Source organism: Rattus norvegicus, chromosome 13 (assembly GCF_021556685.1).
Source record: "Rattus norvegicus strain SHRSP/BbbUtx chromosome 13, alternate assembly SHRSP_T2T, whole genome shotgun sequence".
NCBI lineage: Eukaryota > Metazoa > Chordata > Mammalia > Rodentia > Muridae > Rattus > Rattus norvegicus.
Genome location: NC_141546.1, coordinates 69,261,630 through 69,285,886, shown reverse-complemented (window position 1 = coordinate 69,285,886; position 24,257 = coordinate 69,261,630). Strand labels below are relative to the sequence as shown.

General features: G+C 41.1%; 1 protein-coding gene across 2 annotated transcripts in view; it reads left to right on the top strand.

Annotated features, from left to right (window-relative positions):
• Cacna1e (calcium voltage-gated channel subunit alpha1 E) overlaps positions 1-24,257 on the top strand; it is a 484,040-nt gene that overhangs the window by 364,295 nt on the left and 95,488 nt on the right. For both annotated transcript variants that reach the window (XM_087581477.1, NM_019294.3), the window contains 1 exon segment: positions 21,166-21,281. In XM_087581477.1, coding sequence (XP_087437603.1) covers positions 21,166-21,281 — 116 coding nt within the window.

The following is a 24,257-nucleotide window of genomic DNA, read 5'->3' as shown; positions in this document are numbered from 1 at the left end:
CAGAGGCAGTTGATGTAAAGCTGGAAAAAGCCCTTAGGGTCCCCATAACCTACCTACTTTCCACCAGGCCAAGCCTCCTGATAGCTCTTAGGCTTCAGTAAGAACTAGGGTCCTTCAACCCATTCTTCAGTTGAGGTACTTTTCGGTTGTTTCTAGGTTCTGGCAAGTGTGAATAAATATGCTATGAACATAGTTGAGCAAATGGCCTTGTGGTAGGGTGGAGCACCTTTTAGATGGATGCCAAGAGCTTTATAGCTGTGATTTGAGATAGATGGATTCTCAGGGTTCTGAGGCACCAGGACTCTGAGGAAATGCTCATTTCCATAGTGGCAGTATTAGTTTGCACCCTACAAGCATGGAGAGTTGTTACCCATTCTCCACATCCTTACCAGCATGACTTGTCACTTGTATTGATCTTAGCCCTTCTGACATGTGCAAGATAGATTCTCAAAGTAGTTTTGATTTGCATTTCCTTGATGGCTGAGATGATAATGATTTCTTTAAGTATTTCTTAGCTTTTTGAGATTCCTCTTTTGAGAATTCTCTGTAAAGATTTATACCCCCCCCCCTTTTTTTTTAAAGATTTATTTATTTAATGTGTGTGAGTACACTGGAGCTGTCTTCAGACAAGCCAAAAGAGGGCATCAGATCCCTTTACAGATAGTTGTGAGCCACCATGTGGCTGAACTCAGGACCTCTGGAAGAGCAGTCAGTCCTATTAACTGCTGAGTCATCTCTCCAGCCCCTTTACCCCATTTTTTAATTGAATTTTTTACTTTGAAAGTTTAATTTCTTGAGGTCTTTATGTATTTTCGATACCTGGTATCTGTCTAGGAAATTGTCCATTTCCTGAAGATTTTCAAATTTTGTTGAATATAGGTTTTTATAGTAAGATCTGATGATTTTTTGAATTTCCTCTGAATCTGTAGTTATGTCTCCCTTTTCATTTCTGATTTTGTTAATTTGGACGCACTCTCTGTGTCCTCTCGTTAGTCTGGCTAAGGGTTTATCTATCTTGTTGATTTTCTCAAAGAACCAACTTTTGGTTCTGTTGATTCTTTCTATGGTCCTTTTTGTTTCTACTTGGTTGATTTCAGCTCTGAGTTTGATTATTTCCTGCCTTCTACTCCTCCTGGGTGTATTTGCTTCTTTTTGCTCTAGAGCTTTTAGGTGTGCTGTCAAGCTGCTGACATATGCTCTTTCCTGTTTCTTTCTGCAGGCACTCAGCGTTATGAGTTTTCCTCTTAGCACAGCTTTCATTGTGTCCCATAAGTTTGGGTATGTTGTACCTTCATTTTCATTAAATTCTAAAAAGTTTTTAATTTCTTTCTTTATTTCTTCCTTGACCAGGTTATCATTGAGTAGAGCATTGTTCAATTTCCATGTATATGTGGGCATTCTTCCCTTATTGTTATTGAAGACCAGTTTTAGGCCGTGGTGGTCCGATAGCACGCATGGGATTATTTCTATCTTTCTGTACCTGTTGAGGCCCGTTTTTTGACCAATTATATGGTCAATTTTGGAGAAAGTACCATGAGGAGCTGAGAAGAAGGTATATCCTTTTGCTTTAGGATAGAATGTTCTATAAATATCCGTTAAGTCCATTTGGCTCATGACTTCTCTTAGTCTGTCGACATCACTGTTTAATTTCTGTTTCCATGATCTGTCCATTGATGAGAGTGGGGTGTTGAAATCTCCCACTATTATTGTGTGAGGTGCAATGTGTGTTTTGAGCTTTAGTAAGGTTTCTTTTACGTATGTAGGTGCCCTTGTATTTGGGGCATAGATATTTAGGATTGAGAGTTCATCTTGGTGGATTTTTCCTTTGATGAATATGAAGTGTCCTTCCTTATCTTTTTTGATGACTTTTAGTTGGAAATTGATTTTATTTGATATTAGAATGGCTACTCCAGCTTGCTTCTTCTGACCATTTGCTTGGAAAGTTGTTTTCCAGCCTTTCACTCTGAGGTAGTGTCTGTCTTTGTCTCTGAGGTGTGTTTCCTGTAGGCAGCAGAATGCAGGGTCCTCGTTGCGTATCCAGTTTGTTAATCTATGTCTTTTTATTGGGGAGTTGAGGCCATTGATATTGAGAGATATTAAGGAATAGTGATTATTGTTTCCCTTTATATTCATATTTGGATGTGAGGTTATGTTTGTGTGCTTTCATTCTCTTTGTTTTGTTGCCAAGACGATTAGTTTCTTGCTTCTTCTAGGGTATAGCTTGCCTCCTTATGTTGGGCTTTACCATTTATTATCCTTTGTAGTGCTGGATTTGTAGAAAGATATTGTGTAAATTTGGTTTTGTCATGGAATATCTTGGTTTCTCCATCAATGTTAATTGAGAGTTTTGCTGGATACAGTAACCTGGGCTGGCATTTGTGTTCTCTTAGGGTCTGTATGACATCTGTCCAGGATCTTCTGGCCTTCATAGTTTCTGGCGAGAAGTCTGGTGTGATTCTGATAGGTCTGCCTTTATATGTTACTTGACCTTTTTCCCTTACTGCTTTTAATATTCTTTCTTTATTTTGTGCGTTTGGTGTTTTGACAATTATGTGACGGGAGGTGTTTCTTTTCTGGTCCAATCTATTTGGAGTTCTGTAGGCTTCTTGTATGCCTATGGGTATCTCTTTTTTTAGGTTAGGGAAGTTTTCTTCTATGATTTTGTTGAAGATATTTACTGGTCCTTTGAGCTGGGAGTTTTCACTCTCTTCTACACCTATTATCCTTAGGTTTGATCTTCTCATTGAGTCCTGGATTTCCTGTATGTTTTGGACCAGTAGCTTTTTCCGCTTTACATTATCTTTGACAGTTGAGTCAATGATTTCTATGGAATCTTCTGCTCCTGAGATTCTCTCTTCCATCTCTTGTATTCTGTTGGTGAAGCTTGTATCTACAGCTCCTTGTCTCTTCTTTTGGTTTTCTATATCCAGGGTTGTTTCCATGTGTTCTTTCTTGATTGCTTCTATTTCCATTTTTAATTCCTTCAACTGTTTGATTGTGTTTTCCTGGAATTCTTTCAGGGATTTTTGTGTCTCCTCTCTATGGGCTTCTACTTGTTTTTTTATGTTTTCCTGGAATTCTTTCAGGGATTTTTGCGATTCTTTCAGGCATTTTTGCGATTCCTCTCTGTAGGCTTCTACTTGTTCTCTAAGGGAGTTCTTCAAGTCTTTCTTGAAGTCCTCCAGCATCATGATCAAAAATGATTTTGAAACTAGATCTTGCTTTTCTGGTGTGTTTGGATATTCCATGTTTGTTTTGATGGGAGAATTGGGCTCCGATGGTGCCATGTAGTCTTGGTTTCTGTTCCTGCGCTTGCCTCTCGCCATCAGATTATCTCTAGTGTTACTTTGTTCTGCTATTTCTGACAGTGGCTAGACTGTCCTATAAGCCTGTGTGTCAGGAGTGCTGTAGACCTGTTTTCCTCTCTTTCAGTCAGTTATGGGGACAGTGTTCTGCTTTCGGGCGTGTAGTTTTTCCTCTCTACAGGTCTTCAGTTGTTCCTGTGGGCCTGTGTCTTGAGTTCACCAGGCAGCTTTCTTGCAGCAGAAAATTTGGTCTTACCTGTGGTCCTGAGGCTCAAGTTCGCTCGTGGGGTGCTGCCCACGGGCTCTCTGCAGCGGCAGCAACCAGGAAGACCTGTGCCGCCCCTTCCCGGAGCTTCAGTGCACCAGGGTTCCAGATGGTCTTTGGCTTTTTCCTCTGGCGTCCGAGATGTGTGTGCAGGGAGCAGTCTCTTCTGGTTTCCCAGGCTTGTCTGCCTCTCTGAAGGTTTAGCTCTCCCTCCCACGGGATTTGGGTGCAGAGAACTGTTTATCAGGTCTGTTTCTTTCAGGTTCCGGCGGTGTCTCAGGCAGCGGTCCTGCCACTCCTGGGCCCTCCCCCACGGGAGCCCAGAGGCCTTATACAGTTTCCTCTTGGGCCAGGGATGTGGGCAGGGGTGAGCAGTGTTGGTGGTCTCTTCCACTCTGCAGCCTCAGGAGTGCCCACCTGACCAGGCGGTTGGGTCTCTCTCTCACCGGGTCTGGGGGCAGAGAGCTGCTGCGGGCCGGGGTCCGCGGGTTATATAATAGTTTTTTAAAATCACACTTTATTTTGAGATGCTAATGTGAATGATACATTTTAACTTCATATTTAATGTGTTCATTTATGATATATAGACAAACAACTGTTAACTTTGTGCTTATAATCCCCCTAATTGGCTATTAATTCTAGGAGTTTTGGCATTTAAATCTTTTTCTATGCAGGTGACATATATATCTAATCTCTTGGGACTGCTTTAAAGACATTGTCTTTGGCATGAAGTAATTTTATTTTAATTATAGATTTACCTTTATTTATCTTGATTTGTACTGAATTGTGCTTAATGAAGCTGCAAGTCTGAATAGTTCAGTTCTGAAAAATTCTTACATTTTCAATATTTTCTCAATATTTATTACTCTTTTGGAATTAAGAGTTGATTTATTTAGGATTTTCATTCTCTAATTTCCATTGTACAATATAAAGGTATCTATCTATATCTACATCTCTATTTATGCAGCTACACACACATGTTTGTGTGATATATATGTACATATACACACTCATCTCCCCTGTTTACTAACATTTCTTTGGAAATGTCTTCTGCTATGTAACTTATCTGAAAAATATAAATATTAATGAAATTATAAAAATCAGAGATGGGAAGTAAAACAATCACTACAGATCCAGCAGACAATATTCTAAGGATATATAGTGAATAGTTTTTTCTAGCAAATGTAATGCCTTAGATAATATTTCAATCTCTTTGAAAACGTAAATTGCTAAAAGTGATATAACAGAATAAAAATCTAAAAAAAACACTCATGTCTATTAAAGAACCTAAATTTATAATCTAAAACTTTCCAGATATAATCTAAAACTTTCAATTTCAAGATACTTTGTTGTACCCAGTAGTTTTACCAAACTCTGAGGGAGAAGTAATGATGTTCTTTTACAGGCTCCTTTCAAATGTAGAGGAGAATAAAGGACTTCCCAATTCACTCAAGGCTATTGGCTACCATCTCCTTAACACTTAAGCCTCTCAACTATGTCATAAAAAATAAAACCTAAATAGTATCCTCTGTGAACTGGGGTAAGGATATAGACAACCAAATGCTACCCATCAAATCCGGCCAAATATAAGGCACCCATTATTATTAAACAATCTTTAGTCCATGGTTGCAAGCTTCATTTATCATTTGCAAACCAACCAAGGTGTATAAAGAAAGGGCCTTAGAACATCTCAGCACAGGCACAAAAGGATTTAGCAAAATTTAATCTTCCTGTTTAATAAAGGTTCATAGTGAATTAATAGTAGGAGACAACATTCTCTGTCTGACAAAAGGACATCTACAAAAACCCTACTGTTGGCACCAGACTCGATTCTGAATCATTATGAAATATTGACCCCTCTTCTCTTTAACCTCGAAATGGACAAAATCTTTTGCCTTTACCACTTCTTTTTAACACTGTTAAGTAAATTTAAGTCATTTTAGTAAGGCAGGGAAGAAAAAATAAAGGCCACATAAAATTAAAAGTGAAGAGGTAACACTGCAAAGTTTTTCAAAGCAGACGTGATTTATACTATAAAACTCTAACCATGGTCTCGCCATTAACCACTGGAGCTAGTGAGTGAGTTTAGTGAGATCGCAGGATGTTTATATCCTGTGCAATATATACAAACATACAAATATCCTCTGTAAATATACAAAAAATATTTGGGCTATATATACTTTCGGTACTCATAATTATCAACTTCATTTTCATTATGTGAATTTTAATAATTTTGAAAGTGATAGCCAAATATCTATGATTAAATAAAACAAGCTACCCATGCCTCTTTACCCAACCTACAGAGCATACTACAGTAAATGAAAGGAATCCTAACGAGGAGCAGAACACACAGATTGAAAATTATACCAATGTTAAAGCATCTGTTATCCCTGTGGATGCAGAGATCCCGCAGAGTAATAGTAAAGGATGTACTAGATCTGGTAGTACCAAAAACCAAGCTAATGTAAAGAAATAGGCAAGATAATTCAAAAATGGATATGAAATACATGAGCTTTAGCATAGCCAGTATTAATTTTGAGAAAGAACAGTATTGCAGGACTTTTATCATTTTGTTTTAAGCGTTATCAAAATGGTAACATCACAAAGACAAAATCCCTCTGTTGTATGATTTGTCAGTGAATCCACGAGAACAGAACGGGGAGCCTCCTCTGTGGTGTGGGTGGCCAGTTTTTTAAGTGAGATACAAAAAATATTTTAATTTTTTCTGCCTCCTATAACTGATACTCCTATGGAAAAAGGAAATATAGAGCCCTGCCTTTCTCTAGATCAAAATTAATTTGAGGAAATCTTTGAAAAATTTGGAGAAGGGAATTCACTTGAAGAGAATGCAAAAAAAAAAAAATCACAATTAATGCCGTGAGAAGTGGGAGTCCATTCTACTGAATTCCACTGTGTGATCTTTGTTACGGTTGAAACAAAAGTTCTGCTCATCAAAGCAAACCCTTGCGAGAATAAATACAAAGAGATGAACTAAGGAGAGCAACTCCATAAGATACATCTACCCCTTAGTTTTGACTTTGGACATTGTAGTACTGGATTGTGAGCTTTAGAACACATTAATTGAAAATAATTATAATTTATTTATGGCCTGGATATTTTGCGTGAGAGGGTTTTTTTTTTCTTTCAGAACATAAACAAATCATTCTGTCAGAAGAAATTAGTTCTTTGATTTTCAGATCCCTTACAAAACGTAACCATTTTCTAAGTAGCGTCAGGTGAAAATGCAGTCAGAGTGTTAAAGAGACCACCTTACTTCACAACTGAACAAGACTCTGTAGATAAATCTGATCCCCTCCTTCGGAAAGCAGAGTCTGGGGCGAGGCTAGGAGGCATTACTCTAGAGCAACAGAAGTGGGCTAACTCGGAAATAAAAGAATAGGCGAGGATCGGGAAAGAATGCTGACATGACATTTATCTTTGGGTGTTAGGTTTGATGAAAGACAGGTTGTGGCTCTAACTGTACCCACATGTGCACATGAACATTTTTTTCTAGCCTCAGAGGTAGGCACAAGTGTGCAGAAAGAACGTCTGCAGATATAATGTGTTTTCTGCTAAGAACTTTGTAATACTTAAACTGTGAAAGCATTGTAACATTTATATGTGGTGTGTCTAGGAGATCAGTGTTTATTAGCAGAACACGCTTACTTGCAAAAGAATACAGCTGTTTATGTTGGTTAAAAATCAATGTTGTTCATAGAAACTCATTCTTGTAACATCTATTTATGACTTAAGGGCAATGGAGGTTTCCATCTCCATGTGCTATGTAAGAGTATGAGTGCATCTTCGCTGATCCACCCTTCAACATCTCTGAGCAGAATGACAGTAATGCGTCCTATAGGCAGTTCAGGGGCCATGGTGACTTCACAGTCCAGCCTGTTAACTGGGTGTGTCTTGGAGGACACGAGACAGAAGAGAGGACAAGAAAATAAAAGAATGGAGAAGAACAAATGATACTAGAGGAGGGAAAGATGTAGAAAGAAGAGAAAGAGAAAGGGGTATTAAAAATGCTACTCATACACTTTAGGGTACCAGTTAGTGCAGGTCTCCTAGCTCCTCCCTGTCTTTTCATCCTCCTGGGGTCAGAGGACATGATTCTGCCACTGGTGTGTGTATGACCTTCAAAAAGCTTTCAAATCTCATTTGACCTCATATAATTGGCGGAGGGTACTGGGTGTGGACTTAAGGCCTCATATGAGCTTGGGAATTGCTCTCTGACTGAGCTATAACCCTGGTCCTTTTTACCAATGGGAGAATACCATGTGTTTGGTGTCTTGTGAAACTTAAATGAGGCAATCCTTACAGAAGAGTCATCAGCATTTCTGGTACATCAAACCCAGAAGGAAGGGAACTCATATGAGACCTGGATGCCACACTTTCTTGCCACAAAGTAATGAATTTGCCCCAGGAAGCTTGTCAAACTATCTGTGGTCAAGAATTACTTTTGGAAATCTCCAGTCAAGTGTATGTGATATTGTTGTAAAATGCCCTTGTTCCAAAATGGATTACCAGAGGAAAAAGAAAAGTACAAAGAGATATAAAACAAAGCCCCTAGTTTTGATTCTTATATTTAACAAATATAACATTTCTGTCCAATTGCTCTGATTCTAAGAGCTATCCATTTCGAGTGTATCTTATCATAGACAGGCAATGAAGGAAGAGTATGCTGACCCATTTGCTTCATAGGATCTGAACAACGCCACACTGTGAGGACCCCATCTCTCCTGGGCAGGAATGTATGAGTAGGCTTAGTTAAGAACTTCAAATTTTTTTAAAAGTCTCTTCTGGGGTGGAGGCTCCAGTCTAAGATGATGGCTCCATGATAATTCCAAACTAGAAATGATGGTTTGAATTAAATCCATTTCCCAAAGTCCCATGTGAAAAGTTTCTTCTAAAGATGGTGGATAGTTAGAATGGAGAAAAATCACTAAGGGTTCAGAAACAAAGACTTTCCCAAAAGATGCTTTTCCTACTCCTCTGTGAAGCTCATTGTCATCCTCTTATGATGTTAACTTGTTACATGAGTCCAAATGCCTGGCTTAATATATCGAAATGATGAGTAACTCAGAATTATCCATTCATAGTACTTTGTACTTTTAAAAGAACATTTGGAGCTTCAGATGCAAACCATATCTATTGACAGTCTATCATGACGGGGGCTATGTTTGGTGCTTTGGCCATGTGCCTGTTGACATAGCAGCTTGGTGAGATTGGCAGCGCTATCAATGCCATTTGCTCAGAAATTGAATTTCAGAGAGTTATATAATTTGTGTATGGTTCGATTCAAAGACAGATGTGCTAACTATAAACACTGTTACTGTCTGCTATGCTGTGGGTTTAATTATCACTCATAATATTTTGTCACTCCTGTTTATTATGGCCCTCACTTTCCAGGGAGGACAGCAGTCAATAAATGTACAACTAGATATTTCCTAAACGTCTACCTCAAGTCTCTGTTCAGGAGGAGAATATCTTTGCTCACCTGCTTTTGGGCCACTGACCGCTGATAGACAATGACATTTCAGTGAGGTGGTAATTCACTTCATCTCAATGAAGAATTCAGTCTATCTGGAAGGTTACTTAATGAAGTGGGTGATTTATTAAACATCCTCAATTTTAGAAAGCCTTTGAAATAAAGGATGATGACCACCAACCGTAGGTGAGATTACAGAGGAGCAAAATCCCAACTGTAGCACAAAATACTTTGGCGTAGCAGACAGTGTCTGGCCACAATGATGCCTTATAGCTTTAAAATGGTTTTAAAGCTCATCTAAAGTATCAAGGAGAAGATGCACTCCTGATTCTAAGATTGGCTTGGTTGAGAATGTTTTATTAAAGATAATGGTAGTATTATTGACCATATCGCCAGTAGAGATGATCTATAAAAATATGTTACCTGTGTTTTTCTCATTCAGTACATATTAGAGGAGTTCCTTCTAAGCATCATAAATACTATTCTGGACACTGGGGAAATGATAAGAACAAGGCAGAAGATACTCTGTTCTCATGAAATTTGCTTTGTACAGAAGGATAGAAAGTCAAGTTATTAAGGAAAGAGCATTTTAGTGGCATGTGTCCTTAACAAAATAAAACATATTGGAAGACTAGAGTATTACAGGTAGTAGAAAAAGCAGCTGCAATACGGCAAAGCCCAGCCTAACACAGGATTGCTACTCATGAACGCTCTCTGTACAACTTAAAGGCAGCTTGATTGGTATAAGAATCCATTCTCACAGCTCAGCTAGTCTTGAGCCTACCTAGCATTGTTTTTTCTATAACACCAAGGAGAGGCCTTGGAAAATTTTGCAAGTTTCAGCTTTCCCAGATATGTAGTGTTTTATTGACTTCCTAAGTCTTATGAGGGAATACCTCCCTCTGAGAGGAAACTTTTGATTTTGTATTCAGGAAAGGACCCCCTGAAGTCAAAGAGAGAGAAAGACAAAGACATGATCCATGGAAGGTTTTGTAAACTATATAGTAAGGACTTTGGATTTTAACAGTGGGAAGCTAAGGGAAGAACCTTAAAATGATAGTGTTCTACATTAGTTTTGTATTAAAAGCTACCCCTCCTCTTTCTTCTGTGATGGTAATAGGAGATTGGGATTAGAGTATGAACAGGAAGTCAGTTAGGGAGCTTACTGGGTGCTACTATAAGTGAGAAGCATCCAGGAAAGAAATGAAAAGTAGGTTGGGTTAGACTCATGGCAGTGTTGTTGAAGATAATTTGCAAGAACTTCTAGGACTTGTAATGGATTGGATTGGGATAGACACAAGAAGAAAGCAGGAATAACTCTAGCTTGAATTAAAAGAAATTAAAACAGAAACTTTTTGAGAAGTTCAAATTTTCATATTGGAATAAATTTTAAGGTATTGATCTTCAAATACCTAATGTCAGGTACACAGTAATATGTACCAAGGAGACAGTAAGGATCACTGCCCCGTCCTCAGTTTTCAGCATCAGGGGGTTGTCAATGAGTAAGCAGACAAGCTCAAAGAATGGATGTGTTTGAAGCCCCACAGCTCCTAGTGCGCAAGCTGTGTGGCTTGAAGTCCAGGTGCCAAGTCCTGACTTGCTGTTGGAAAAATGAGGCAAAGTATGAGGGGATGTCTAACATACGTGGTACATAACAATGAATGGATGTGGTCTCTCTCTCTCTCTCTCTCTCTCTCTCTTCCCCCCCTCCCTGGTTGTTTACATTTAAGACAGGAGCAAGAAGTCTGCCTATACCAGGTCTCTAAACTCTCTCTTCCTCCCTCAGGCTCCCTTGTATTCCCACCATACCCTTTTCCCATTAGCTTTGAACCTTCTCCTGTATTCTACTGGCCCAATTTAAAGCTCAAGGTGGTGCTTATTCTCACAGGCAAGAGTTTTTGACAGTGAGCTATATGACACTTGACCTTTTCGAAAGAACTCTTTTGGAATTATCTGAGGGGGTAGATCAGTAGACTCTGGGAGGTATAATGTTCGTTACAAAGAAAACAAATATGTATACTCACAGATTGGTGAATGTGTACTGGCCAACCTGGAAATAGCTCTCACTCATTACTCTGAGCACAGCAGCACAGCCTCCCCCTCCTCCTCTGCACCTCCTCAGTTTTTGGGGAGGGAGCCACTTGCTATGCTGCCTCAGAGGAGTGCAAAATGTGTCTCTTAAAAGAACACAGCCATTTGTTCTCTGTCAGGATGCCTCTTTCTGTACTGTAATTAGAGTGCTGTGGGGGGTGTGAGTGGGGGAGAAAGAAGAATATGAAGTGCTCCTACTTCCCTGTGGCTTATTCTTCCTGCACCGCAGGGTTTTGAACCCAGTGAAATATTGTGACTGAAACATACACTATTATACGCGTACACACAGAGAGGAAGCGACATGTGTGCCTTTGAGTTCATGCCTTGATAGTATCTATGTGCCAAACTGAGGTGGCACAGACTGGTGGGTAATTATACAGAGTGGGGGAGCTGAATTCTTCTCTGGAGCTCTTGTCTCTCACTGTTTTCCTTGTGCTTGGAACACCCCAGGGTCTTTATAGTCCTTTCTTAGAAGGTTTTGTTTATGTTTGTTTGTTTAGTTTTTGCAAGCTTTTTGAACCCGGGACCTCATACATGCCAGCTAGGCAAGCGCTGCATATTGAGCTGTGCCGTGCTCTGCCTTGAAAGGTTTTAAGGACAACTGTGTGAGAACTGTCACTTGTCACTGCCCACGGTACATGCTATTCCATGATCATCCAACTAATGGAAGGGAACAGAGAAATTTGTGGAACAAACAGTGCGACATTCAAGAGTATTTGCAGCGTTTGTTTTGCTTTCAATTTTATTTGTAGCAGTAGCAACAATGGGTTTTGTTTGGCTGAAAATTGTTAGCATCTTTCTAGCACATAACAGCAGGGGAGAAGGTGTTGGAGAAGCCAGCCTGGCTCTGTTCAATCCACAGGGATGATCTTTGCAGCACCGAATACATCTTGTATAGATGACAGAGCATTGGTGCTATTGGTCCTACTGATCTTTAATATAAATATGTTATGAAATCCAGCTGAGTTGCATGCAGAGATGAGCTCCTCATCTTCCCCTACTCCAAATCCTGCTTTGCCCAATGCCCTTTCTACTTTGGTAAATTTCACTTCTTCCTTCTTGGTCACTAAAATCCTTGGGGTGGTCCTTGATTCATCTCTTTATTAGCCTCTGTGTCAGAGAGAGAGGTCGGTGTGTCCTCTTAGCTCTACCTTCTGCTTATATCCAGAACTTCATTATTTCTCAATAGTCACACTCTGTCCAAGACCAAGGTCAATTGGACATGTTCTAGAAGGTTTCGCTGATTCTGTCTCTAATTCCCCTCCAGTCTCTCCTCAACAGGGCAGCCTGAGACAGTCTCAGCAAACTTCAATCAAATCTTGTAATTACTCTGCTACATCCCAAGTGATGGTGTCCTAGTTGTACTGTGAAGAATCGATTCTTCTACCCCCTCCATCTAGCCTCATGCTTTCTTACCTCACCTCATTCATCTTCCACTGATTCAGTCCCCTCTGTCCCTATTTTCTTGCTTCTTTCATTCTGTGCCTCTGCCCAGAATGTTTCCATGCTCCAGTGCTTTGCCCTAGCTGTTGCCTCCCACCTCTTCCTGGCATGCTCCTCCCCACGTATATCTGCATGACTCCCTCCTTTCTGTACCTCCTGCTCCACTGGCCACTCAACCAAAAAGTCTGTTTTTCCCTCCAGACCTACTGTACATTTGTCAGTCTTCTTTCCCCTTTAGCACGGGTTAGTGTACTTCATGGAGCATACATTACTCACCTCCTCTGTCTTGGCCTTGCATGGGAATGTAACTTGTACAGAGATAAATACTTTGCATTTATAAACCATATTTGATGTTGGCTATCATCTTATGTAAGTTACTTTTGCTTCAGTGTGACAAAAACACTTGTCAGAAACCAATTAAATGGTGGTGATGGGGGATTCACTCTGGTTCCTCTTTTCAGAAGTTCCGGTCCATCATGAGAGTACAACAGTTTCTTCTCATTTACATCCATTTATATCAGGACAGAAGGCAGAGAAAGGGGGGCAGGGTGATGGGATTCTTGTAGTTTTCTCTTTTTCTCTTTTTAATCCATCTGTACCCTGAGCCCAGGGAACAGTGCCACCCACATTCAAGGTGTATCTTTGTCGTTCAGTTAATTCTCTATAGAAACACTCTCACAGACACACTCGAGATATGCCATGCCATCTCCTAGGCTACTCTAAATCTGGTCATGTTGACAATGAAGAGTAACCATGCAATCATATTCTGAAACAATACCTAGATGTAGCAGGCACTTGGAAATTGTGTTTTGAAGGTGGGATGGATCTATGCAGAGGGGGTCTTGGAAATAAGTTATCTCTGTTATGATATATTCTCAGAAATGGCATTAGTACTTACAAGAGACAGAGTACATTCGATGTGCTAGATATCAGACTTTGGGTTTCTTACTTTTAAGTCTCCACAATGACCATTTAAAATGGCTGTGGTATTTATTCTAAGTTTACCAACACAGAACCAAATTTAAGAGCTTTCTCCAGATCATTCATGGTAGAGCTGGGATCCAAACCAACATCAGAGTCTTTCATTGTTGTCCTTCAACAGTACAGACATCCAATTTTAGATTAAAAAGTAAAATAGAAAACAAATTCCCAATCATTCATTGTCCATACTTTATGTGAATGGCCAGGTCTTCTTTCCCTGTATCTATAAAATAAAAAGATGTTAGTATTAGAAGATAAAGCAAAATGTTATCCTTACTTTGAGTTCTATGGCATCTGCCTCTTTGAATCTCCATAATTAAAATGCTCCAACAGTGTGGAGCTTGTACATGCAGGGGGATTTTGCAAAGCTTGGCAAGCTAAACAGATGTATAAGTTAGCTTCCATTTGTTATAGACCTTGGACTGGCAAGCCAGTGGTCCTCTGTTTGCTTTAGCTTTTCTGGATATGAAAGTTGGGCTGGGACAGGTGATTTTATTGGTCTTTCTTTCATTGCTGTGGATATAGAATGGAGGGACAGAGGCTGGGTATTTCACTTCATGGACTGCCATTTATTTGCCATAACCAATTTGGAGAAGAATCTCTGCTCTTAGGAGGCCCCTACTAAAGTGCTTAGTTAGTAGTATAGATAACACGGAGTGTCTGAGCATCTGCACCTGAACACTCATCCTGCTTATGAAAGTCAACAATGGATGGGATTTTGAAGGCCAGGTTCTGTTTTAGCCATCTTTGATTGACAACCTAAGTCTCCTTAAATCCTTCCTGGAACAAGTCAAGGGCTAAGACATAAATAACTGTAATGTTACTGAACTGTGTGACCTTCAGTAAAGTGTTTGCCTTCTCTGGGGTTGTGTTTGCTTCTCTGGAAAGTGGGAGGAAAAGTTCCCCAGGGTCATAACACTGAAAACATAACGGTGAACAGTCTTGCCCTTGATCACCCCAGTCTACTTTCCAACAAAACCACAGTGAAAGCAGGGCTCCCACACAGAAGCCAATCCGATGTCGCTGATTTCTGTGTTTGTTTCAGAATATTTAAGCCTGACAATGTTTTTCTTGGTGCCTAACCTAAATCCCTCCTTCCAGAAGCAAGGATCATAGAAGAATATTGGCAAGGTTCCCTTGTGGGTAGCAAAGCCTTCTGAAATTATGAACTCTGAAGATTAATAGGCGTGCGATCATGTGGCATTTGTGTGCTTTGCACAATCCCCCTGCATATACTTCAGGGTGCTGGTGGCATGAGCATGTGTATCTATGCCAATGTGCGTGTGATGAAGCATGTAAGTGTGTACAGGAGTGTGGGTAAACAGATCTTTGAGTCATACAGGCCAGTCCATCCTGGCAGGCTTTGTCTTCCTTTCTGGTTGCCATGACAGCAGCAAGAGCCTCTGCATCACTAAACAAAGCTCCCTGTATGCGCTGAATCAGGAGCAGTGCTCTGGAACTAGGGGATAAGCCAAGAGCCAGTAGTCTTTCCCCAGAGGATTTTAGAGCAGTTCTTCCTAAATATTTTGTCGGTAGATGAGTGGAGCAACTACCTTCCGTTAATATTGGAGTGCAAGTTAACACAGCATGGCCTGAAGCAAGGCTTTGGTGACCCTCACTTCAAGACCCTAAGATTTAGCAAACATGATGATACATCCTAGATTTGTGGTTGACCAAAGCCCCTCCTATCATCACGTTATGGGCTAATACTAGCTACTTTATTAATACAGAGATCAGATCAGCTATGCTGTTACAATAGCTCCTTTATAGCTTGGTAAATTCACAAAGTAGAAATCAATTTTCATATTAATATAAGCATGATTTAGAAGTGATGTCTGCCTTCTCTCCTTTTACCCCTCCAGATACGTATGATACATGTTTGGGGCATCCTTCTTGTCTGCGATTATTCATGTTATATGTCTACTTTCTACTTTATTTTATTGTGAAAATATAGAATTGGTTGTGAATAGGAGTTGATTTTAACAATTTATGGCTCCCATGGAAACTACTGTAAAACAAAAGCAGCCACAAATATAAATCTAATAACAAAGATGAAATAAGCCCTCTACTACAGGATACAAAAATCGGGCTTCTTATGTCTCATAACTGAAATTTAAGAACATAGACTTAGCATATACATACAGAAATCAAAATGGAGGGTCAGCCAGACCCAACTCCAGCTCACCTTCTTTCAGGTTTCTGTGTCTTGAGGGAACCAGCAAGTGAACCTCCAGGAGAGCAGAATGGGAAGAGGGACAGCCCAAGACTATGAATGGCCAATGTAGCCCAATTCAGGTGTTTGTGACTGTCCTGTTTCTTTATAGGTCACTGTTCCTCAAGAAGATTTGTTCTAGCTTGTGCTTGGGAACACAGAGTTTTAATGAGATCGTCTCTCATTGGCCAAGTCCTCACCAATTAGCTTAAATCAGTGGTTCTCAAATTCCCTAACGCTGTGACCCTTTAAAACAGTTCCTCATGTTGTGGTGACCATCAAGCACAAAATTTATATCTGTTGCTAATTCATGACTATAATGCTACTGATATAAATCATAAAGTAAATAATCTGATTTGTGACTCCTATGAAAGGGTTGTTTGATCCCCAAAGGGGTCACCACCCATAGGTTGAGAACTGCTGGGCTAACCTGACTGGCTGTAACCCCCAAGGGTCCTTCTGTTTACTGGGTTTGGAAGTATGAGCCATTACACCCAGCTATTTTGTTCCTCTTCGGTATTGTTGTTGGTGGTGGTGGTAGTGGTAGTAGTGGTGGTGGTGGTTCTGTAGTTTAGATTCAGGTCCTCATGCTTACAAGTAGACACACTCTCCCTAGCCCTTTGGGTTTCTTCTAATGTCAGCTCTCACTGATGAGGGAACAGAGAAGTTCCCTCCCTGTTCATTAGCAGCAAATGCTGCCTGGATTCTTTGCTCTAAGAATAGAGCTGGTGGCGCTTCTGCTGCATCACATGCTCGTTTTATTTTTGTTCTGGTTTGGAATTCCATAGACTAGACACAACACATTGGCACTCTGTTACACCATGGATGTAGAAATAGAGAATGGAGCTGATTATATTCATTCGCATCTTAAACCCAGACATGTGTCAGGAGACCTCAAAGAATCTGGCCACGCTCTACTATAAGCCAGAATTCTGCCTTTAAAGTTCAAATGTTTTATCTAAAGAAACTGGATATTCTGAGCTATTCAGAGGGTCACTCTTTGAGATTGCCAAATTCAGCAGGAAGTTTAGTAACAGGATCTTGTCTCTAAATGAGGTCAAGGTCATGTTTTCTGACTTTACAACAGCATCATTTGTGTAATCCCTTGAATTCTTATACAAAATAGACAATACTCAGTTTCTTATGGGAAAGGACCAACAGAAGGAACGTGCTGGCCTTTCTCAGGTCTGGCCACCTAAGTACTCAGGGTCTGATGGGCAGGTAAGATCTAAGGATAGAATGGCTGCTTATTTCAGGCAAATAATGGAGATAATACTATTTATCCCTTTCCCTCATAAATTCAGTATGAATACATGGTGACCATGGCCTAGGCACAAGATGGCAAATATAACAGCAATTTGACTAGTGCTGTGAATTATTTTCTAGACCGTTATTAATCCAACATAGGAATTAATTGACTTCTATTCTGTTGTCTCAAATGAAAAGCTCACTAAAACCAAAACAAACTAATTAAACTGTTCTTATATTCCTATATTCCTTAGACTTGAGCTAAAACAAAAATCCAGTTTGTAGATCATTGACTTCTCACAGCATGGGAAGAGGGAGAGATAGCCAAGGCACTGTGGAAACTGTAACTAACCTGGAATTAGAAGGTGCCACTTTGAATTCCAGCTCTTTCTCTTTGTGATCTTGGGCAAATAACCTTTCTACCCCTTGCAGAGTTTTATTTTGTTTTTCATGGTTTTTTGTTTGTTTTATAAATATAATACCACAAAATGAATTTTAGACCCAAAATGTAAGTGTATTATATGAACATTAACTGCAATGTTTTATTTTTATACTTTACAGAATAGCTGTGTTAAAATTCTCAGATTCTGTTCATGTGTGATGCCATGTAGGCTTTGCCTGGCCTCATGGAGTCTACAGACTACCAGGCATGCCGATGGGAAGAAATAATTTTTGGCACAAAGATTTGTTCTCTTTTCTAAAAGTATGTTTTATGTAGCTATTTAGATATGTCGTTTTGCTTCGATGAACTATGAGTTTTAATTTTTTTTTCTCTGTGCAGACATGCACTCTGGTACACATGCATGTATGTGAGGCCTGGCAGACATGTAAATCATGAAGTCAGAGGACAACTTCAGTGTCTGTCACAGAGAGGATGACAGCAAGGAAGAGGGTGGGAAGAGTCAGGAAATACACAGATGCCAATGAGCAAACAACAGCGACAGAGCTATCTGATAACCAAACTACCTTGGTACCCTTCCCCTTCCTTGGTGCCTCAGCAGCCAGAGAGGGTGGTGAAGGTTGGACATCTTTAAAAACAGACAGACAAGCAAGCAAAGAAAAGCTCGGTCCTATATGTGTGGCTCTGGGTCAATAAGATCCATCCAGGAAACCAGGAAGAAGGAAACGAGATCTAAACTGCAGAGAAAAGGGAAGCCAGCCAGAAAAACAAAGGACCAAGAAACTTTCCAAATATAGGGAGGCCAGACAGGGACTTGGTGGCTAAGTCTGCACCAAATCAAACTGCACTGTAGTAATAGAGGTCAAAGAGAAGTGACACAGGATTTGCTGTATACATTAATTGCACAGAAACTGTAGAGAAAGGAGGTAGGATTTCAGATATCTGCATTATGGTTTCTTTTCGGTGTTTCTCTGGTCTCGGACACTTGTCATATCAAAGAGCCACTTAGCATATACTTCAGACTTAGTTTTCTGAGAGATATACTGGATACATTGATATTGCTTATCCTAGATGCCCAGGAATTTCCCCCATTCCTCTGGTTAGATCCTACTGAGTTTCTCCTTTGTAGTGATCTTACTAAAAATGCTACCTCAGGTTGAAGTTTTCACAGCCCAGCTACCAGAGCTTGTTGGAAGTTTAAGACATGAGCATATATGAAGCTATGAAATGGAAGGAGATGCTGAGGGGTTACCCAATATTAAGTGGCACCCTGCTGAGGAACTGGGGCTCTTTATGCAGCCAGGTCTGAGTTCTTCTATCAGCTCCATGTAGTACTTAGAATACTTAACTCTTAAAGTTTAAGTTAGGAGTCAAAGAACCAATGGTAAAATCATTGCTGTGTAGCGATACTATCACCAATTACCCAGGCCACCGTTACTTCTTAATGGCTGAAATCTAGAAAAGAAGACTACAGGAAGCATCCCATGCCTTGAGTTCTGCTACCCAGACCCTCAGCATCTCTGGCCACTCTCCAGTTTCATCTTTTCCTTCTCTTCCTCCATAGTATGGCTAGGAACTCACTGTAGTTTCAGTCAAGCACATGCCTTGTCCTCATGTCCTCAACTTGACCACAACCATTTCGAGCAGGTCTTATACCCAAGGAAACCAGCTCAGCGTTGACAGGAAGTTCAAGCAAAGCATAAGTAGGCATCTCTCTGTATCATGTTAGACCAGCGTCCCTGCCCCTCTGCTCCAACTAGGTTACATCCCTCAGTCCCTGGCTCATATCTTCCCTGGACTTTGGGGAACATCTGTCAGGAACTTTTCTAGCTGGATATGGTTCTTTATTTATGAGGATCACCTTGAGTACAGCCTCCATCTGTACCCCTATAAGACTACAGTAGCAAAGGGTTGCTGGCCCGGAAGGGTAGTTGTAGCATGTAGCTTTTGCTAACCCACTTTAAGCTTCAGGTAGACTGAGCTATCGGCCCTGCCCAGGTTCTCTCAGATCCTTGGATAAAACCCACACTTAAGCTTATTTTTTTATTGCTTTAGCTCAATGGTCAAACTCTTAAGCCTTCCTCTACCATAACACCCTTCTTTTCACTCCCAGCTCAGCACCTTAAATCTTCCCTCAACTTTAGTTGCTCAGTTACCTTTAGTCCCAGCTCAGCACCCTAAATTTGCCCTCAGCCTAGTTATGTTTCTAACCTCCTGCCTGTTACCCTAGGTCTGGTCAAGAGAGTGGCTAATGGCCACTCCACTCTAGATCTCATATGACTGATGTTTTTTTTCCCCTCCAAAGCATGGTTAATCTCCCCTCTCTCTAGTTTGCTAGCCTGCCTTTGGGAAAAACTGGAATCCCCACCTATTCCTCCCAGCTCATTGGCCTCTAGCATGTTTATTCATCAATCAACAGAAACAGGGGAACAAGACCTTCAGCGATCATATGCGGATTCCCTATCAAAATATCAGAACCCCCCCCCCCCAGAGTCAGTGACTAAGAGAGGATTGGTGGTGATAGTTTCTGGGGAATCTCAATAGCAGGTGATTTGTTATTTCCCATCTGATAACCCATTGGATGTGCTCATCTTTTCTTTTTCTACCAAGGAACTCTGTGCTCCATTCTTCTGCTTTTCTTTCCCTCCCTTCCCTACATCTCTTCTCTTCATGTCCCTTCTGCTCTGGAGCATAAGACTTTATGTGTCTTTGTGTATACATGCACATGGAAGTCAGAGATAAACCTTGGGAATCAGGACTCAGGAACTGTCTACTAAATTGCTTGAGGTAGGACCAGACACTGACTTTGAGCTAGGCTAGCTGGCCAGTGTGACCTAGGGATCTGTCCCTTTCTGTATTTCCCCTAACGCTGGGGTTACAAGTGCATGTCACCATATCTGGCTTTTTTATATGCATTCTGGGGGTCAAGCTAAGGGTTTCACGTTTGTGTGTCAAGCACTTTGCTAACTGAACTGTCTCTGGAGCTCCAAGATTTAGTCTCTTTCCTATGCCATAGAATTCCTGAACCTGTTGCTGGGCTTTTTCTTCCTCTTGACCTTCACTTCCACTTTCCCTCAGTCTTAGCATCCTCTGCCACATTCCCCTTCCCATGGTCCTAGCCCATCTTCCTTTCTTATTTAATGGACACCAGACACCAGCAGCCCTTAGTCCTTCACGTTGTGAGTGTTACTGACTTTCCCTATTGAATACCACAATATACTGCACACCATGGCAGCCCAGCTCCAATGATCTGAGTTTGCAAATTACTTCTCTGAGTGTCAACTGCCTGCTCTGCCCAATGGGGATGTTATCAGTGTTTTATCAGAGCCTTGTGAGGATTACATCAGTTTGTGGGCTTGAAAACCCTCATATAGGACTTGCACACACTTACTGGTGAATGCAATTCAACTACTTATGGAAAACATGAAGGAGGGAAGTGGCTTTGAGAGATTTAAGGATTTTCCATTGTCTCTGAAGACATAGACCATAGCATTCTGATACTGCCATGTGGCTGGAAAAGCTCTTTTTAGTCTGGAGAACAGAGCAAGGATGGGGAGGCCTCTTGCCTGTGGTAGAATGAAGCTCCCTTCTGTAGAACACTAGAGGGAGATCATCTTGCAGAAAGTAGAAATGAGGCAAACAGAGGAGTCCAAATTCTCATTCTTGCTTCATTCTTTCTCTTCATCATGGTGTTATGCAAATTCAGGGGACTGTCCTTGTTGTCCACAGGGAATTTGCCAAAGAAAGAGAGAGAGTGGAGAACCGAAGAGCATTCATGAAGCTCCGGCGTCAGCAACAGATTGAGCGCGAGTTGAATGGCTACCGCGCCTGGATAGACAAAGCAGGTAAGGTTTAGGATGAGAGGACTGGTGCGTAACTGCGCATGTGTAGTCAACTAACCCTGCCCAGTATCTCTAAGACTCCCATCCAATGGGCAACCTAGAGAGTAGCACAGAGTGCTCAGTGAGTGTTTAGGCTCCTCTTCTGCTTTGAGGTCTTCTAGAGTCTAACTCTCCCCCTTTTAACTAATCACCTTCCACAAAATGGGAGCGTTATCAAACTGAGCTCAGGAAAAGAGTACAAAATCTAGTGCTGAGAAAAAAAAAGGGCAGCCTGGTGTTATTTTATATTTTGCTCTGCCCTATGACTGATAATCCGTGCATTCAGCAAATATAGATTGAGTGACTACTTTGAGCCAAACAGACCAGCATGATTACAAAGTTCATGTCTCCGGGAAATGATTCTTCTTGAGTTGGGAAGGAAACAATGAACAGAATAAATAATAACTCACAAGGAAGTGGTGGAAAAATAGATCAAGCAAGGTTGTGGGGTGAGGCTGTGCTACAGTTTCTAAAAAAAAAAAAAAGATTGAGCATGGGCCTGTTTGTATAGAAACTTGGAATAGATGAGTGATTGACGGTGGAAAGATCTGGAAGAGGAGAATCACAATGCCCAGTCAGATTCAAGGGAGTAGCCACTGCGGTCCCAACAGATAGGGGATGAGAACATGGTAAAAGTGGAGGAGGCAGCGTGAAGGCAGTCATAGACCAGTCACAGCAGTTATGTGTGTGACCTGATAGGTCACTGGGCTTTCTAGTGAGCACAGATGTCTTGCCTTGAGATTTTTAAAGGAACATATGTTTGCAGTACTTGAATTAGACCCTAGAGAACAAGGCCAGAGGCAGAGAAGAGATGACCATGGGGCCACTGTAGCTGTCCAGGCAGGAGACAGGAATAAGGACAGGTGTTCAGCTAGTACCTAAGCTGTATTCACTGCTCACTCAGGGAAAGAATTTGGACCCAGCTATATGGATGTGTCCAGACCTGCCATGAAGGCATTAATGCAGAGCCACCATATTCAAGGTAGTTCAGGTGCTTATGAGCAGCATTAATCATCCATGATCTGACAAATAAAACTGAAGCATTTGCTTTCCTTATTGTTTTAAAGACTGGATTGCATTGGTGTTATATATCTTCATTTTCGTCTAGAGCAAAGAGTGATTTTTTTAATAATAATAAAAAATTCACCTGGCAGTCAGCATCTTACTCTATTCCTAGTAGAAAGCCAATCACAAAAGGGGAAGTCACAATGGGACAATGGGGACCTTGATTTGATGCTTCATTCTTTGAGTCATATTCTTCCATGAGAACTTGCAATGACGTAGTTACACCCATGTGCCACCAACATCCCAAAGCCCTCTTTAAGTTCAGGAGTCAACTCTCAATAGTCTACAAGGGTGGAGAGGGGATATGTAGGATTAAAAGCTAGACATATACTCCCTGTTTTGAACATCTACATTTCTTTGTCATCCCTGAAGGCAGGAGGTAGGCATTTTGATTGTGTGTCCATTTCACCCCTTTCTTCTCCAGCCTACTGAGTAAGGGTGAGGGGGATATAAATCTCGCCTCCCTCTTCCCAGAATGGCAAGTCCGCCTTACGTGGGAAGGCAAGCTGATTTGCCTCCAGGCCAGGCAGGCAGCTTGAAGTTCCCAACTGTCCTTGGCGTCCTCAGTAGTAGAGCCATCTGACAAAGTGCTGAGCGAGCTGGCAGAAAACCCAGAACAGGCTTCTCTCAGGCCAGACCGTGACCCTACCCAGGGTCAGGTGCCATAGAATGTGGCTCCTTTTGGCAGCATGCTTTCCCAATACTTGCAAAATTCCAACATTTCCCTTTTTTCCAGTTAGCGAAGGCAGCCCTCTTCCCCCTCCTAAGAAAAAGAAGCGCTGCAAACATCTAACTGTGCTTCCTGGCCCTCCCCTCTACAAGTGGAGCGTGAGCGAATCAGACATATGGGTAACATTTCCCTGGAAAGACACTCAAGTTCGAAAGCGAACTTGGCAAAAGGCATTGGTGGGGGAAGGGTGGTTTTAGCACATCTAGAGCCCTTGAAGTGCTTCTCAGAAACCCTCAGCAGCCCTGCACATCTTCCATACCTCCCGGGAGCTCTCATATCTGCCCATTTCAAAGTCAGGCAATGCGCATAGCAAAAGCGACGTCTGGCTAAGGTAATTAAGTTTGCTATAATATAGTTTATCAGGGATTTGATTTTTACAATGCTACCTTCCAAATGTTTTATAAAGTGCATTAAAAACCTTATATGTCTGCATGAAGCAGCACCCCACCTGTAACACTTCACCTGTTAACGTGGAATTTCACCAGAGGCTGTACTTGGAGTCCTAAGCTAAACATTATGATGTACTGTAATGACTATCCTGCATAGTAATGTCCAAACCTCCAAACGTTCCCTGGAAAATGCATTCTGTATGCTCTCAATTTTATATGAAGGTAGAATACCGGTGATGGCTTTACCCTTTTCTACTTGTCTGTTAATTGCTATAAGGGCATACATGAAACCATTGTTTGATAAGGTCTGCTGCAAGCTTTCCCCAATGGCTTGAATATTTGGAAAAGATTGTCAAAGCACCTATGGGCTAAAGTAGGGTAGAGGTCAAAACTTAACACCATCATTCTTAGAAGGGTACCTTGGAGAGCAGCAGGTACAGAAAGGCTGTATTGTTGGTCCCTTTGAAGGGGATGGTAATGAGGTCTATTCATATAAGTCTCTCCATCAGTTGATACTTCATTGATGACTCTGCTCCTGAAGAGAGGAAGCCTGGGGAAAGAGACCTTAATAACTCTGTGATGGGGCTGGGGATTTAGCTCAGTGGTAGAGCGTTTACCTAGGAAGTGAAAGGCCCTGGGTTCGGTCCCCAGCTCCGAAAAAAAGAACTCTGTGATATCTTTTCATATACCAACAAAGGATTGAATGTCCCAGCACCAATGGGCCATTCAATTTGCCGGCACCCACCGTGTATTCAA